We start from the raw sequence: 19,187 nt of genomic DNA, 5'->3' as shown, positions 1-19,187 counted from the left end.
AAACCTACAGGTATTGTGTAATGTGTTAACAAAAATAACTAAACATATACTAAGCGCTCAACCTATTAACCTAACTTACAAATACACTATAGTGATGAATAAGTGCTCTAAAAATTGTGTTGGAATCTCATATTCAAGAAATACCAATATGTGGATTCCCACAGGCTGACTTGGCAGACTGGGAAATGGCTGCCTAAGGAATAGAAAAACAAACCTATCCACAAGGTATGTACAACAGTTGCAGAAAATACACACAAAAAAATAAAATAAACAAACAATGAACAAAACAAATCAATCCTTGGCAAAACCAGATCTGAAATCATAAAAGACAGAACAACTATTGCGCTGTATCTTCTGGTCAATCGTGGTCTCCCCCACCGTTGCCAGCTACTTACTTAAAAATAGATAATAAAGGGCCTCAAAAGGTATCTTTCACTCCCTTCCCTGCTGGCTGTACATATACGTGTGTACCCCTGAAGAAGTGACGTCAGCAGTCACGAAACGCGCGTAGGGTGGAGTTCTTTTAGACGTGATACAGCGTGCACACGTGTGGGGAGAAGGGGCGCATTAGCAGAGACGTCATCGGAGGGGGACAAGGCGCTCCGAGTCGCGGCCACGAAGCGGGGATCCACGCTTACTCCAGCCTCCATCTGCATCATCCTCTCACGAAAGCCGACGGCACGTTGTATCCTGTGTGTAGGGATTAACGGCATGTGAGTGTACTGTTGTTTTAGCCCTGTAGTATTTTTATTAAATTTTACGGTATCATACCATTGGTGCCTTATTTCTCCTTGCATTTCGGTGTATGGTGTTGCGAGCGTGTATCTGAAGAGAGGTCACATCGCCTGACAACACGTATATGTACAGCCAGCAGGGAAGGGAGTGAAAGATACCTTTTGAGGCCCTTTATTATCTATTTTTAAGTAAGTAGCTGGCAACGGTGGGGGACACCACGATTGACCAGAAGATACTGCGCAATGGTTGTTCTGTCTTGTAGGATTTCAGATCTGGTTTTGCCATTCCAAAGGACTTAAGTGTGATTGGACTTCGGACTCATTCATCATCCCCACTTACCAAGATTTTGGGACTTCATATATTGTCAGGTTATATACCCGATAGTGCGCCAAGGATTGATTTATTTTGTTCATTGTTTGTTTATTTTTTGGTGTATTTTCAGGTATTGTGTAATGGTAATGTACATTTTGGTGAATAATACTTCCCTATTAGATTTGTCCAGCTAGAGCAACTTTGGAAAACTCGAAGCAAAACAAAGAATTGTCATGTATATTCTGCCAAAAAATCTTTTGCCGTTGAGGGCGGCTTACTTACTTTGTCATCAAGTTCTTGATGGGCTTAACACTTATCAGCTGGCTTTACAGTAATTGCTCATGTGATTTGTGATTTTTGACCTTAATGTATATTTACTTTGGCTTAATAATAGCATCTTTGTTTGACTTAAACAAGTTTTTAGAGCTGCAGTTCAAGTAATATCCTTCCTATGAGTTTTTTAATACATCACTTCTGTACTATGTGAAAATACTTGTAGCATTTAAAAAAATAAACAATTTTAAGACTGTTTTTGTATTCTAATGTAACAAGCATTTTTGTTCCTATAGCAACCATATACAACGTTACATCCTCTTCCCCTTCTGTAACAGCATCACCTTTTTGAGCCCTGCCCTCTCAAGCAGTGAACCAATTGAATATAGTGCCTGCCTGGTCACATGATCTTCCTCACAGAACTTTGGCTGTCAGTGCAGCATAAAATTACCCAAAATGCATTTAGTGAACCCGAGCCAAATCTACGCTGATCGATCATATGAGAACGGATCGATTGGCATCTTAGCCAATTACTTATCATTGTGTGGATTGTATTGATGCACATATTAAAGGTGTTTTTTTTTTTTTTAGAACCACTGCTTGAACTGCAGCTTTAAGTACTTTACTGTCTAACATTTTAACCAGAAAACAAATAATTGGAAGCTAAAGTAGCAGACTCACCTAGATGAAAGTCAGTGGCTAAAATAAGGCTATAGTATTGCAGGGGTAATTGTTGGTTGTTCTATCATTTTATAGAGTGTCTGTCTGAGTCCCCAGTGGTGACAGCAGATTGCACACCAGACACTCGCCTCTATCAGGCAGGCCCCAGTGGTTAATGTTCGGGGCACTCACGAAGCGCGATGACGCGTCAGCCTGCAGGGAAGACAATAATTTTGTCTTCCCGTGTGGTGACGTGGTCATGTGGTGTGTGGAGAGCAAATAGCAGGGGAGGGGGGGGGGGGGGGGAAGAGACAATTGTATAAAAAAAAAGCGCCAGTGTTTGTATCTACTGTGACATCATGGCTGCGCCCCCCTCTCTGTTTTTTGCCATGCCCCCGCGCCTCCCATTGCTCCCTACAGACCGCAGATTCCGGCTTTAAGCTGTGCACATGCCGCCAGGGCGCCAGGCGTGCGTGCAGCAGCCAACACTGGGGCCGTAGCCTGAGGGTGTATATCACAGATACAGTGACACCGATACAACCACCGACAGGTGGGTAGGGTCAGGGGAGTCACTGACCCTCCAAGCAACAGATGAACATGTTTTGTACAGGGAAAATAATACTAATCAAAAGCAACAAAGGCAAAAAGATTTGGTGTGTTGGAACAAAATAATACGAAGTCACATCTCACGGATTCTATCTTAATAGCTACTATGGGAGAAATGATTGAGTAGAGTGCAGTTTCCTTTTTATTTATTTTTTTAAGGACTCCTTTTTGTCCTGCCCTGATTTTAAACCATGTATTTTTTTCCCTAAAAGTTAGCTAACTGTGGTACATTTATTAGACTATCGGAAAAGCTCAGGACAACTTAAGCATCACTGAAAAGGCTGTTTGAAGTTTGCATGGAAATAAACTACTTGGCGGGGTGGATAAAGTTAGCATAAACCGCTTGTGTCATGTGGACACTTTAAATAAAAATCATTAAAAACAAAAAATGAAAATAATAAAATAATGCACTGGTTCGTAATCTCCTTTAAATGATATTGCATTGAGCCTATTTTCAAAGTAGGTCATTTTTGGAGGGAATGTCTCCTATAAATAAAAAAAAATAAAGGCCTCACAACTTAAATATCAAGTTGGGTAAGTGCGCTTGGTTTACCCACATGCCATCATTCGTTTATTTGCATATTGATCCATCCCCACTTTATTTTTCACAAATTTGTTATTTGTTGTTTTTTTTGGGGGGGTAAGAGGGGCGTGTGGAATTATTGACATTGTAAGACCTCCATCTTGACTGTTCAGTATATATTTGGTGACTCATTGTTTTTCTTTTTGTTTGTTTGTTCCGTGCAGTACGCGAAACAGAAAGCGCAAACAGTCCTTATGGAGATAACAGGATATCACCGGACATGGATTACAGAGAGCCATCTTCTCTGGAGCTTTCTCCCTCTGACAGTTCTGATGGAACATACATGTGGGATGAGGAGGGGATGGAGCCCATTGGAAATGTTCACCCGTGTGGAAGCTATGAGTCTTCAGAAATCCATAGCCTGGTACGTTCAATAGCCAAGTATAATGCATTTTTTTTTTTTTTGGTAGAATAATGCATGCATAATTAAATTGGTAGGAATTTCAAAGCAACATGTTCTGTGACACTAGAGTAAAAGGGGCATAGCTGGGAATGTGGTTCTGCCAGGTATTAATGCAATGTGTGGATAAAGGCCTACCAATAATTATACTACCAAACTGACAGAATACCTGCAGTAATTGCTTCTTGTTGTGCAATTACCTTGCATCAGTATTTGTATGTGTCTGTTGTTCGTGTGTGTGCTCACATTAAATTCTCTTTTTGCGTATCTTTAGACAATTACCATATTGAGTGCTGGGAACTGTACTTATTATTGTTAGCACAGGGATAATGTGCTTTTCTTAGAACCTACAGATAACTGTAATAATAGCAGTGTGGCCCTAAGCTCTTCCACTTGTAGCTTTTACTTCATAAAGCCTCTCTTGTTGAAACTGGTTCAGCTTCCCAAATGGATGCCGTCTTGTGGAAACTGGTTCATCCTTCAGTTTCAGGCATCCTGGTTTTAATTCTGGGCAAGCTGTAACCTGTTAAATCCTAATGCTGAGGCTAGAAGGTGCAGACATGAAATATTATATAAATATTTATACCAGTTGGGAGTGTTTGGTTTTATTGCAACTCAGAACTTGGAAAATACATCAATGTAAGCCTTGATCTTTTAAAAGATAGCCATATCATGTATTTTTTCTATAATGCATTGATCCTTATTTTTTAGATGGTTTTTATTGCATTAAGTTAGAAGGTAATGCAAGTATTGATTTCTTGGGCTAGGTCCCCAGTACATGTTGCAGCGTCCGCTTCAGGAACAAGAACCTCCCGTCGATGGAGTCGGGCCCACTAGCTGCCTTGGCGCACAATTTGCTGCCGCGTTGCTCAACTAGATTTTCTGAAGACAAGAAAATGGTCTTTAGAACTGGCCACGGAGTGCTGGCCACTCCCCCCGGTGGTTCAGCCAATGAGGACGAACCACCAGGCTGACGTCTTGGCCGCATCCCTGTCACAATCTCCTACAGCTTAGCCACAGATCGGCGATTGCTTATTACATAGCTGCACGCGCCACCAGCTTGCCAGGCGCAAGCGTACAGCAGCCGACACTGGGGCCGTAGCCTTAAGTTGGCATTGGATTCCTTCGGTCCCTCCCACCTCCTCTCTGCTTCTTCCTGAACTACCTTCTTCCAGTCTCGACTCCGTTTCTCCTATTAAGGAGTTGGAAGTTTCTAAGTAGAATTTCTCTTCTACCACATGCCATTTCGATCCCATACCTTGACAACTTAGCGGAACACTTACTCCTCTCTTGGTCCCTGCTCTTACCTATATCTTCAATTTCTCCCTATCCCCTGGCACTTTCCCCTACGTCGCTTAAGAACAATCGCTGTGCCTTTTGCCTCCAAACTGCTAGAACGTTTCGGATTCTCTCATATGATCAACTTCCTTAATTCCCATGCCCTCCTCAACCCTTTACAATCTGGCTTTCGTACAGCTCACTCAGACTGTGCTCACTAAAGTAGACAATGATCTTCATGAAGCAAAATCACATGGTCCTTTTTCCCTATTAATCCTACTTGATCTCTTCTGCCTTCGATACTGTTGATTACGCTCTGATTCATATTCTAAAAACTCTTGGTATCCAGAACAAAACTCTATCCTGGTTCTCTTCTTACCTCTCCCATCGCACTTCTTGTCTTCTGTTGAACTGAACAAAAAAGATGGTGGATGTGCACTACTACCCTAGGGTAATATACAAGATAAATAGCAATACACCTGCCAATTAAGCATAGGCGTTGCAACCCTTGGAGAAAAGCACATAAACAATTAAAAAAAAAAAACGAGGTGGGACCCCAAGAAACGGGGAACCGGAATCTGCAAAAAAAAATAGGTGCACTCGTGGTAATTGCCAAAAATCTCAAAACAATTTAAGGACTAATGGTAACAAAAACCGTAACATTCTAAAACATACACATCACGTACAAGCAACCCACATGAAAATATATAGACCAGTGCTAAATAGTAGCTCAGATATGCATAAATCCATTACCATGTTATGGGGAGGGGTGCCTGTCGCTATAGCCGAGTGATATCATTACTCAGTGGTTTCTGGTTTACTGTTACCTGTGGGTATTTTTACAGATACAGATAACTTTATAGTTATCATTTGTCTTGCTACATGTACCTGGGTCCAAATCTCAATAACTCCTGATGGGATATTACATTGCCCCTCAGAATGTATGCATCTCTGAGCTATTACTATTTGGCACTGGTCTATATATTTTCATGTGGGTTGTTTGTATGTGAGGTGTATGTTTTAGAGTTGTAAGTGGTTTGTTACCGTTGGTCCTTAATGTCTTTAGTAAATTGTTTTGATACTTTTGGCAATTACCGTGAGTGCACCCTTTTTCTTTGGAGATTCTGGTGCTCCGTTTTTTGGGGTCCCACCTCTGTCGTCATCGTCTGTTGATCTGTCTGTGTACCTCAGGGCTCTATTCTGACACCTTCTTTTCTCTCTCTGCATACTATTACTTTTGGACCTCATCAACTCTTTTGCCCTTGGGTATCTACTCTATGCAGGTGATGCACAGATATATCTATCCACCCCTATCCTCACATCTGCAATCCAGTCTCAAGTCTCTGATTTGCCTCCTGGCTATATGGATGGTTCTTTGCTACCTTAAATTTAGTGTCTAAAACTGAGCTACTCCAATTTTTCCCCTAAACCTGGCCTAAAATCCCCCCTTACCATCCCAGTAAACGGTACCATTGTATCCTGTCGCAAAAACACATTGCCTAGGAGTGATATTTGACTCTTTCGTTATGGTTGGCAAAACCATCATACACCCAATAGCACAAGCACGCTGCCTAGATGCAACATTTGACTCCTACCTAACATTCGCAGTGTAGCTAAAACCTGTCAGTTGCTCCTCCCACCCCAAGATACGCCCTTTCCTCCGTCAATCTATTACTAAAACTCTAACACAGGTCCTCATCCTCTCCTGTCTCTACTATTGTAATCTTCTACTGTCCGTCCTTCCTGCCATTTACCTGTCTACTCTACAATCTATCCTAAACGCTGCTGCTAGAATCTCTTTACTCTATTAAGGCCTCGGGCATGGTCAGCGCTTACGCGCTGACCCGTGCTGAGGCGTGCTGGTGCTTACCAGTGAGCCCCTATAGCCGCAATGAGCGGCTTTAGTAGGGGCTCGCCTACGCTTCCGCAAGTGTGCGGAAGCATAGGTCTTAAACAAAATTTAGATTTGGTGCTCACCGGAGCGCAGAGCCGGTCACGTGAGCGGTTCGCCCAATGAGGGCGAACCAGCTTAGTGACGTCACTGACGCCCCCGGACGGCGCGCGTTCTATGGCCAGGGAAATCACCCACTTTCCCTCATCCTCCGCGCACCTCAGCACGCAATCGGGAACCATGGACGCAGCCTAAAGCTGTCTGTGTCTCTCCTGCTGAAATCCCTTTCCTGGCTTCCTATCAAATACCGTATTACTTCCAAAATTCTCCTCACTTTTTAGGCTATACACTCTTCTGCTCCTCCTTACATCTCCGCCCTAATTTCTCGCTATACACCATCCCGACACTGTCTACCCCTATTGTATCTAAAGCCAACTCCCACCTAAAACCTTTCTCCCTCACTGCCCCACACCTGGAGTGCCCTTCCCCAAATACATCCAACTAGCACCCTCTCTCCACCTTTAAGGCCAATCTGGAAACACACCCCTTTGAGGAAGCATTGGGTAGCTTTGTTGGCAGGTACTATACATTGCATATGCATTTACCATGACCCCTTGCAGATGCTCTTACCAGAACACCCTCCTACTGTCTGATAGGAATAGGGAATGTCTTCTTAAATGTATGATGCACTTATTCCTATTATGTGTGTTACAGCTACAGTATAAAGCGCTATGTACATGGATGACCTAGAGACACACACACATACACACGTGTACACACACATACACACGTGTACACACACATACACACGTGTACACACACATACACACACGTGTACACACACATACACACGTGTACACACACATACACACACGTGTGCACACATGTATACACACATACACACGTACACACGTGTACACACACATACACACACACATATACACACATACACATACACACACACATACACACACACATACACATACACATACACACATACACACATACACATACACACACACATATACATACACACATACACATACACACATACACATCAACACACACACACACACATCTATATATTTTCACATGCTAAACTAGGCAAGCCTCATTTCGGCGTTTTCAAGAGAAACCTCTTGCTGGTCTGTGATTAGACTGGCTTTCTGGAGACATCTTGTGGATAATTGTTGTAATAGCTGCTTTGAAATATTTTACTTAAGTAATGTTTTAAAATAATTTTATTAATAAGCTAGTCTAGTTCTATTCAAAGCATCATTTTATTTAACGGTGAAATATGAGCAGACTAAAGTAAACATAAAAGGGGTGTGTAAAAAAAAAAGTTTTTAAAATTGAGGTTAAAATGTGTCATTATCACGAGTACTTTTTTTGCAGTTCTAAAGCACCATACTGCATACAGCCAAAAGTACACTGGTGGTATACTGGCTGTTATACTACATAGAATGATAGTACATGTTAATGTACATTTATTTTGTTACTAATGATATTAATAATGCACATTTATTGAAATGTTTGAAACTTATAAAAGAGCACTTGATCATACTTTCTATTACTATAATGTAATAGTCACTTCACAATGAGGACAATTATTAATAAGGCATGACTTGAGGCTTAATTGGATATCTGTATTGAGGCTTAATTGGATATCTTTAGGCCACATGGGAGTCAAGTTAGCATGCTGCTTTTATAGGCAAAACAACATTTAAGTTTTATTTATATGGAAGGATGTAAATGAAATCTATGAAGATATCTTTTTTTAAACTAGCACTTTTGGGATTTGGGTACAGGTTACATGTAGACCCCTATGAAAATGAAAATGCTTCACTATACAATGACACAGAGTATCTCTTTGCATTGAAAGACCCTGAAATGTTATGCTGCTTAGAAAAAAATATTATATTTACTGTATTTCTCTTTCGACCCAACAAAGCCTGCGTTGATGAATTGTATAACTGATGTAGATGACAAATTAATCAATAACTTGGTATGTGAGGTACAGCTCTCACATCAGGTCCCCGTGTATTGCAATCAAAGTACATATTCGTGTCATTAATATGATAGAATCAGGAATTTCAGTATTCCTATAGAGCAAGGCATTAAATACACCTTATATGTACCACTGACTTTAAGGAAAAAATGAAAATAATAGTTTTATTTGTCCAACAATGACGCTCATGATTTATTTACTGTGAATTAAAATCCCTGATGAGGGACAAATCAAAAATACTGACCATATGTGTTAGTCCAAATAATGTTAGTAGTATGTCAAGTATGAGTGATGGGTATCTTTGTTGGTATAGCAGAATACCTCTATATTAATTAAATTGATAATACGTTGTAAAATATAGTAGCTAAAACAAAGATGTAACAATTCAATGCTATTAGCAAATTGATCTAGCGTTGGTGTATAGCTAGTTAGAATCCATATACCATAGATAGTGTTATTGTTATAGCATATAATGGCCATATAACAGCAGGCAATGTGGTAGATAAAGCGGATATTCTCAATTAATACATTTAGTAGCTATATATCTGAGCCTTCTATGGAGTGTTTCTAAGTGTTTTCACACAGATTGTCTGTCTGTTTTAGTAGAGTTACATATTATCTCACTAAGGCCTCGGTCCCGCTGCGCTCGTTGGCGCGGGCGGCGGGTCGCGAGTTCCCCACCAGCAGGAGAATCCTCGCGAGCCGGTCCCGGTCCCCCCTGGCTGCACAGCTGACTACACGCTGTAGCGCGTCAGCCGCTGGAGACACCAGAGAATGGTGTTTCCTAGCGTTGACGCGTGACGTGTGTGGCTGTGAGCCAATGGGGAGGGGAGGCTTCGGGAGGAGGAGAGGCTTCGGGGAGCGGGGAGGAGTGTGGAGTGAAAGCAGGTGAGTGCCTTTCTCTGTGTGTGTGTCTGAGTGCGTGCCTGTCTGTGTGTGTATGTGTCTGAGTGCGTGAGTGCCTGTCTGTGTGTGTGTGTGTGTGCCCGAGTGCCTGCCTCTGTCTGTGTGTGTGTGTGTGTGTGTGTGTGTGTATGAGTGCGTGAGTGCCTGCCTGTGTGTGCGCGCGCGTGTGTGTATGAGTGCGTGAGTGCCTGCCTGTGTGTGTGTGTGTGTGTGTGTGTGTGTGTGTGTGTGTGTGTGTGTGTGTGTGTGTGTGTGTGTGTGTGTGTGTGTGTGTGCGCCCACCTCCCGCTCCGGCTCCCGCTCCCTACAGACCGCAGATCGCGGTCTGTGTATCTCAGCGCACCGCCTGTCAGCAGCGCAGGTGCGCTGACTCTGGGAGCGGGGCCTTAGCCTCAGACTTGCTGGTCTTCAGACACATACCTTCTTGCTATCAATTGTATAATACAAAATCGACTTTAGGAGAAATATATCTATATCTATCACTGAGGATTAGATGATTGAGCCTATACAATCCCTTAATAACAATTTTCTATAGACCCTGGTATATGTGGAGATTTGGTGATATATAGACACACATGCAGGTTGTGTCCTAGTTTAATTACCAACAAATACTACATAGAATGGGTGGAAAAAAGTTAGAACAACACTATACTGTATATGGATTCTAACTAGCTATATATCAATGCTAGATCAATTTGCTAATAGCATTGCTTTATTACATATTTGCATTCTTTGTTTTAGCTACTATATTTTACAACATATTATCAATTAATTACTATAGAGGTATTCTGCTATACTAACAAAGATACCCATCTCTCATACTTGACATATATGGAGGTGTAACGGTAGGGCTTAGCCGGCCTTCATTATTAGAGGTGGAGCCCGACTGGCTGCCCCTGAAACCGTATGGCAAGGGCTGAGAGTGTCAGCTCTTGGGTCTAATATTGTACCTTACTGTGTTGCCCTGTAATGTTGTTCCCCTTATACTGTTCCCCATAGGGTTATAAGCTAGGAACTGTGTGTGGGCTTACCATGCACCCCAAAACTGGAACAACCTACCAGAGACTCTCACGTCCACCACCTGTTTAAGTTCTTTCAAATCTAAGGCTATCACACTTTTTAATCTGGTCTGTAACTGTTTCATACGCCCATAATATATATTATCTTTAACTGTGCATGCAATGTCTTGTATATAAGGTATACCCTGCTCATTTATGTAACTGTATTTGTAACCATGTATTATTTGTCTTAACTCTGTGCCCAGGACATACTTGAAAACGAGAGGTAACTCTCAATGTATTACTTCCTGGTAAAATATTTTATAAATAAATATACTACTAACATTATTTGGACTAACACACATGGTCAGTATTTTTTATTTGCCCTTCATTAGGAATTTTAATTCACTGTAAATAAATAATGAGCGTCGTTGTTGATAAAACTTTATTATTTTAATTTTTTTCTTTCAAGTCAGTGGTACATATAAGGTGTATTTAAAGCCTTGCTCTATAGGAATACTGAAATTCCTGATTCCATCATATTAATGACACTAATATGTACTTTGATTGCAATACACAGGGACCTGATGTGAAAGCTGTACCTCACATACCAAGTTATTGATTAATTAGTTTTTCTCCCTAGACACCTATTAATTTATACTGATTAATATATATACGGCTTTAGGAGTGAGCGGATGGTTAATTTCAGCATATTATGGATGTAGATGACATCAAGAATGTACTGTAGCTCAATATTTAAAAAGGAAGTATAACTTAACTGCTGAAATATCTAAGAATTGTTTATTTTTCAATAAATTACAAATAGAATTGGTTTACTCAGACTATCATTTTTTTTTTGAGCTGTTTGTTGGATAAATACATATTTGGGAGGATTATTTATTCTGCCGGATTATTTCATAGTTCCTCCATCCACCACTGATAAACTTTCTACAGTCGCATGTTCACCATATCTGAAACCTGCGTTACTTACTCTCGGTGCATGGAGAGAGATTAGAAGGCATTTAATCTAATGGACCGTTGGAAAGTAAAGTCCAGCGTTTGGAAATAAACTCAAAATAGAAGCGGTTATTGTGTCTTTAAAGAGGCAATCCAAGCGGCACTTTAAAAAAACAAACACATTGGTTTTGTTTTAATATGTGCAGCCTTTGATTATCTTTATTAAAAACTAATTACTTGTGCTGCTGATTCGTTTTCCCGTGATCGATCAGCAAAGATCCGGCTTCACTAAATGGCTGCTTTTCAGATTTTTATCAATCAGCAGCTACAATGTATCCTCATATTACTAAGGTATCATCTGTTGTTACAGTTTGCAGCTCAAGCTAAACATTGGTAACAAATGATCACAAACGGGAAAGTGTTACAAAGATCTTGCACTACTGGGAAGGTGGTTTAAAGCTGCAGTTCAGTCAATATCCTGCATATGTGTTTTTTTTAAATAAATCAGTTCCGTAGTAAGAAAAAATACTTTTAGCATTTTCTGTTTTAAAAAACAACAACTTTGAAAGACCAATTTTCTTGTATTCTATTTTAACAAGCATGCTTGTTCCTATAGCAACGATTTACATTCCCCATATTTAAAGATGTCGCCAAACTTTGCCGATCAATAGACGGAGAACGAATTGACTGGCAGCTATGCCGTTCCTTAGGTAATTAGAGATTGCCCACATGAAACTATTAAAGTAAAAAAATTAATAAAATTAAAAAAAAGACTGAACTGCAGCTTTAAATCCAGCTATAGAAATCAAAGGTGGCTCAGTATATTCAAACTCATTAAAAATGGCACTAAGAGTAGAATAAAATAAAATACAAATGCACAGAACTGATTTATTAAATTAAAAAAAAAATTGCATGGATGGCTCCTTTTTAAAGCAGTGTTAATGTGCTGGACCTAATATACTCTCTACCACTCGTTTCCAGCATGTTTTTAGTCCCTCTAGCGGTGTAGGGATTGAGAATGCAAGACATCTGCATGTTTGTTTTTCCCGTCTGTTCATTTGGTGAGCAGAGTAAAATGAGCTCCAATGATTGTGGCTGAAGTTCCCAGCACACTGTCACAGCTGAATATTATAATCATTGAATCTAATGACCCTTTATGTGCTCATCACTTTGCACTGCAAATCAGTGGCCCTGTTGACTCTTTTTTATAATTAGCCTTAATTAGAATGTGCTGTAGGAAGAAAGAAGCTTAATGATAATAAGTTTAATTAGAAAAATTTAAATGGACTCCATGAACCCCTTCTGTGCTACACTAGCCAAGCTCTGCCCTATTGCAAAAACTATAAAAAATGCTAATTTTATCCGGTAAAGGTATATTGAGTAGGAAGAGAAAAATACAGAAACAGGACTTGAAGATACAAAATGGTTCCTAAAATTTGCATCTAAATGATGTTGTATTGATGTCACGTCGTATTTACCAAGCAAGATGCTTTTTAAACATAACGTATTATTCTCCCAGATTCATTTTCTTATTTGTCATTAACAATTTTGCATTAGAAAAATAACTACATTTTGTGTGCGTGCAAATTTTTTTATCCACACTCTAGTTCAGGGATCTCAAACTCAGTCATCAAGGGCCACCACCAGACTTTGCTTTTATGGATATCCCTGCTTCAGCACAGGTGGCTATGTCAAAGACTGAGCCACTGATTGAGCCACCTGCTGAAAAAGGGATATCCATAAAACCTGGCCTATTGGTGGCCCTTGGGGACTGCGTTTGAGACCCCTGTTCTAGTTGAAGTAAAAAATTACAAATGTAATGCTTTAAAACATGGAAGATAAAAAAAAAGCGACGAAGAAGAGATAAAAAGGGCTACACTCGGAGTACCTAGGTTTGTTGTTCCTTGAGCACTCTAATTTTTTATTTTTTTGATTGATGTATATATCAATCAAAAAAAATGTCTGCCCACAGGCTTGTATAATGACCACATGGGTTTTGTAGCCGACACAGTCACTCAGTGTTGTATTACAAATGACCGTGAGCCAGGATGGCGTTTAGCTATCACATGTCTTTTGTTTAGTGCCCTGACCACACCTCCCACAGTCAAGAGCATCCATGAGCAAGAAAGTTTCAGAAATATGAGGAAAGCCAGACTGATACGGCCTACTTTCCCAGAGCGGGGAGTATCAAATGGAAATCAGGTTAAGTCTCTGGTATTAGAGTAGGCTTTCATAGTCTTTGTACCTGGCTGATTCTAATGAGATATTACAAAGTGCTGCTTAGAGAGTTAAGGCTAGTGATCAGATGATTGATCTAATCCTGGGACCGATTAGTAAGACTATAAACTGGAAGGAGGTAAGTTTATTATATGCACCTGCATATTAATCCAATGTATCTACCGTTTTCTGGCTGCACATTTCTGCACTTTGGTGATTGTGTTGAATTGTATTTGTTGGTATGGGATTGCCTTCAGGCACTTTGCTTGGTGTCGCTATACACAATGGAGTTGTTTGTAGATTTTTTTTATCTTTTAGTGGTCAATTGATGAACAAGTACTGTGTGTTTTTCTATCAAACACCATATTGACAACGTACTAGAAAATACCTGGTCATTTTTATTTCATTGGGAGTACATGGCACTGTACAATTTCACAGTATGTAATTCTATGTTTTGTTTGACTGAGTTTGGGATAACCTGCCTAACCTTAATAGGAGGTTATCTGGAAAACTAGTGCAAAAATATTGTAGCCGATTAATCCAAGGAAAATATCCACTTGGTGTTCAATGGAACATAAATTCTTGATACATTTTGTGTTGTTGGAGATTTTGATAGAGACCCCAGAATTTGAATAAATTCATATTTCTGACTATTGGCCAGTAAAATGGAAGATCACAGAATCCGCATGGCAAATTGGGATTTGGCTGCTACGTTAAAGTTCATTTTCTCAAAAAATGTTGCACACGATATGATTGTAACAATTAATGTGTTCACTTTTCATAAACAAAATGATTTACTGTTTTGATATAATGTAACTTTTGGACTAGAAAAGTTTAAAGGAAAGGGAATGGTATCCAAGAGTAATATAAACAAGTGTGACAGCAGTAAAGCATTTTTTTTTTAAAATGAAAAGATTAACATTGAACATAAATATTGTGCAATAACTGATATAATTTTTTTTAAATTTCCATTTGCTTGTGCTTTCATAATCTTCTTCCCAAAGTTATAAACCTCACGTGTCGGATTATAAAGAGCGAAAGTAGGAGCCTTGCCGCAAACTCCTCTCTTTTTAATAACCTTCACTTCTGCTGGCTTTGATCCCCGTTTTATTCACAGATGTACATTAGGAATGATTTCCTTTGGCAAGAACTGAGTGAAAAATAATCGCTTAGCAGGCATGACCCCACCCTGGGTTAATTACACCCTCCCCCATTTGTCCCTGATGCTGAGGTATTTTATTACAGATTCACTCATCTGATCTTCAAGGTAACAGCTGGTGAGAATTGGCTGCTTGCCTGTGTGATAGTGGGTTAAAAGTCTGACAAATTTCATTGTGACCTTTATACCAGTAATACATAGTGAGGGCTACAGACTAAATCTATCTAGATGCACACAATACATTTGCTCTCTAATTGCTCTAAAATACATGACCTCAAGCTCAACAGTTATTTGAACATTTCGCCATCTCCTACTGTAAAATATTACTGAATGGGTAAAGGAAATGTATGAAGTCACATTTTTACAATGGAAAAGCTTTTGTAGCTACACATTTATAGCTATTATGTATATGGACAACTTTTGCGGAAGACATAATGTTAATGGTAGAAAATAATGAATGTGTGATCATCATTTTATTTATTTATAAAATGTTTTACCAGGAAGTAATACATTGAGTTACTGTACCTCTCGTTTTCAAGTATGTACTGGACATAGTTAATATGAAAAATAATACATGGTTAAAAATACAGTTACATAAATGAACAGGGTATACATTATATATAATAAGTTTTGTTGTTCTGCAGTTATTCTGAAAAGTTGAAGTCTGCAAGTTTAGGAAACTTTCTAAATTATGTATTTTCTACTGTAGCTGAGAAAAGCCAATTAAACCCAAAATGCCTCCAGGAATCCAAAGTAGGCTACAAAATAAACTAAACAAACCTTACAATATTGAATTTGATCACTTCACATCCTAAATTGGATTTGTACGCACCTCACCGACTTTGTGCTCAATAATAGTGATCCTTTTCAATTTCAATAACTTCTGTATGTAAGCAAAGTTCCAATCCTGGGCTTTCGAGCATAGTAACATTAATCCACCATTTCTTTTACTTGCCAGTAATTTTGCTTTATGATACTTTCTGTTTTTCATTTCAAGCAGCAATCCCCAGGAGTGGCCCTACATTGGGAAACCTTCAGTTCCACAGAAATCTTATTTAAGAGTAGGACATGCGCTTTCTTTCAGGATAGCTGTTAAGAAGCACCCTGTGCGTGAGCCAATTAGCTACAGAGTGACCTCTAGGTTGGCCGTGCCGTCGATGGCGACCCGGCGGGTGACGTCACCCGTCACCACCGGTGAAATTTATGTTTTACCGGGCGGCGGGGTCGCGGGATTCCGGCAATTTGATTTGTTCAAGGGCCGTCACGCGACGGACCTTGAAAAATCACATTTTGCCAGCGTCAGATTTTCGTGCCGTCGCTTGCACTATAAGCGCACGCGGCGGCAATGTATTTGTTTTCGGCCAACGTCGTGTCGCCGGCACTATAAGCGCGGCCTTACTAGGAATGGTCCCCGTGATCGAGAACCTTCTGCCCAATTCAGTAAATGTTGAACAAAGAGGAACGAAACCACGAGTCTGCTCATGTGGCAAATTAGCACCGTTGACTTCAACTTTGATTTTTAGTTACTCATTTGACCCTTCCTTATGTCATAAAAGCAATTGACATATAGGTAGAAAGAAACAAATGAAAATTCATACAAACGTTGTATGTCGGCCTAGGAAATGGCTACATGATACATCGATTCATATTTTAATCACCCTGCTGTGCTTTGGCAGAGCTTAATGAAATGTATCCTTTTACTTTCTGTCCTCTCATTTATGAACATTAGGAACACAATAATAAAGGGATGTAGTTTGCCAAGAGCAAATACATGAAGTGCACTCCCACTTAGGACGACCTAAGGGAACCAATAATGTGATATATTTAATATGTTAAATTTGAGTTTTAAGTCCGACAGTTCCAAGTATATTACTTGTTGAATATTTATCTGGGAAATGTATTTAAAGATCTCCTTTATTTTCCCTTATCTTGTATCTGTCAGTCTTCATTTCTGATTGTTCATTTTAATGGGCACATTCATAAATCCGCTTTATCACTAGGATTGAGCAAACCAGATTAACTAGCACCCAATTTCCAAATGCCTGCTGTAAATGAAACGGGAGAAATTAAAAAAATAAATAAATAATAAAAAATGCTTATACTTCACTTATTTTTTTTAGATTGAATCTAACCTATGAACAGTGCAACTGACAGACTACTGTCTCTACCTGCGTCCTGGCAGAGCCGCTGACAACTTTCTTGGGTCCCAGGACTTTAGTTCCCTCCGTGTCGATAGCCTATCGAGCCCCCCTCTTTTTCTTACACCACACACACTCACTCACTCTCTACCCTCCCCGTCTCACACACCTCCTCACTCTCTGCTCCTTGCCATACTACTCCACTCAATTTTTCTCCCTCTTGCACCCCCTCCCCTTCTCTTGCACCGCCTCCCCTTCTCTTGCACCCCCTCTTCCTCGTACCCTTTTCTAACTCCCCCTCCCTCTAGCTCCCCCTCCCTCTTGCCCTCTCACCCGCATTATCCCTTCCTGTTACCCCCATTATCCCTTCCTGTTTCTCCCTCTTGACCCCCCCTCACTCTCTTCCTCTTGACCCCCCTCACTCTCTTACTCTTGACCCCCTCTCACTCTGTACTCTTGACCCCCTCTCACTCTCTTACTCTTGACCCCCTCTCACTCTCTTACTCTTGACCCCCTCTCACTCTCTTACTCTTGACCCCCTCTCACTCTTGGGTGGGGGGGTGGAGGACAGAGCGGGGCTGTGCTGATCTCAGATGCGGATGTGTAAGTTGAGCCCAACTTTTGGGCAAGTCCAGGTGGTGCCTGCAGGGTAGGGGCTTGATGTGAAGGCCTGGCCGCAGGTGGGGAGAGCTGGGGCCCGGCAGCCAACAGAGGCTCAGCAGCCGAGTGCAGAAGTTGGACCCGATCTCTGACTGGGCCCAACTTCCAGCACCAGCTAACCAGGCCTCCCTGGACCGTTGGCCCAGCCCTCTCTGTTGGTGTTGTGTGGGGCGGGTGGATCGGCCATAACTGTTGATCAGAGGGAGTGAGGGGTATGGTGGCCTCAACAGTTAATCGGGGAGCTCTGGGTGTTTTATCTATTCTCCGGGCTGGTGGTCCAGGTACCCTAACTGTTGAACATGTCAGGTACTATTTACTAAGCAGTGCTATGCCGTAAGATACCTTATTGCCCAGTACCAGTAGCTTGTATGGTCCATAATCTGTCTTTATTGCTCGTCATCACTTGGTAAACATGGCTCTTTGTGTGTATTTTCAGTTGTACTTGAAAGCAATTAAGAGTAAAGCCATAAGATGGCAGTAGCAGTAAAGAATTATCTGCCTACCTGTGTAAATTACTGGAGGAAAAATCCCGTTTCTGAGCATTAGAAAATTGAGGCTATTCCCTACTGAATAGTGCAATCCATCTAAAACCACCGGGAATATTAACTATATTTTTAGTCATTATTTTCTTCACTGTTGTTTTAAAAAATGGTATCATATGTTTTTTTTTATTTAGTTTTAACCACGTTCCCAGATATGTTGTTGAATATGACTAATTATTTCCCCAAGTTTATGCTATACACAGACAATCCAGGATGTTATGATATACTTGACATTTCTCTTCATACTGATATAAGGGCCATCAAGTTCAGACACTCATTAAACCAATGTTTCAAGCATAGCCCTTTATCAAATATTCTGTCCTGGCTAAAGGCTGTTCTCTTTAATAAAGGGCTTTGCTGAATATGTTGGATTAGCGCGTTTGGCAGCTTGATTATGTTTTTGACATTTCGGTAAAGGTTGTGTAACTTCTGATGTTGATAATTTTTGAAGACATTTTATTTGCCATGATTTATTCATATTTTGTTGAAGCATGATGTATAGTGATGGCACACTACAAATAAAGATATACACATTGTTTTCTGTGCATCACATAATATGGTTCTATGGATTTTGGCGTTCCTCTACACCAGGGGTGGCCAACTCCCAGTCCTTAAGGGCCACCAACAGGCCAGTTTTTAAGGATATGAATGACTGAGCCAATGATTAAGCCACCTGTGCTGAAGCAGGGATATCCCTAATACCTGGCCTGTTAGTGGCCCATAAGGACTGAGTTGGCTACCCCTGCTCTACACATTTGGTCCATGAATTGGATGCTATTCCACGTAACAAGTAGGGTTGAACTGCTGTACGCCTTCGGTTCCTGGTTTGATCCTCTGCCAGCAATACACTGCAGTGTGTACTCT

The 19,187-nt window shown here is 40.5% G+C and overlaps 1 protein-coding gene across 6 annotated transcripts in view; it reads left to right on the top strand.

Moving 5' to 3' along the window:
• Positions 1-19,187, top strand: part of CCSER2 (coiled-coil serine rich protein 2) — a 122,612-nt gene that overhangs the window by 36,260 nt on the left and 67,165 nt on the right. For all 6 annotated transcript variants that reach the window (XM_075610570.1, XM_075610569.1, XM_075610568.1 and 3 more), the window contains exon 3: positions 3,334-3,533. In XM_075610570.1, coding sequence (XP_075466685.1) covers positions 3,334-3,533 — 200 coding nt within the window. The remainder of the gene's footprint in view (positions 1-3,333; positions 3,534-19,187) is intronic.

This window comes from Ascaphus truei, chromosome 8, assembly GCF_040206685.1.
Source record: "Ascaphus truei isolate aAscTru1 chromosome 8, aAscTru1.hap1, whole genome shotgun sequence".
NCBI classification, from domain to species: Eukaryota; Metazoa; Chordata; class Amphibia; order Anura; family Ascaphidae; genus Ascaphus; species Ascaphus truei.
The sequence above is the reverse complement of the archived record's forward strand: the minus strand, read 5'-3'. Positions and strand labels throughout refer to the sequence as shown.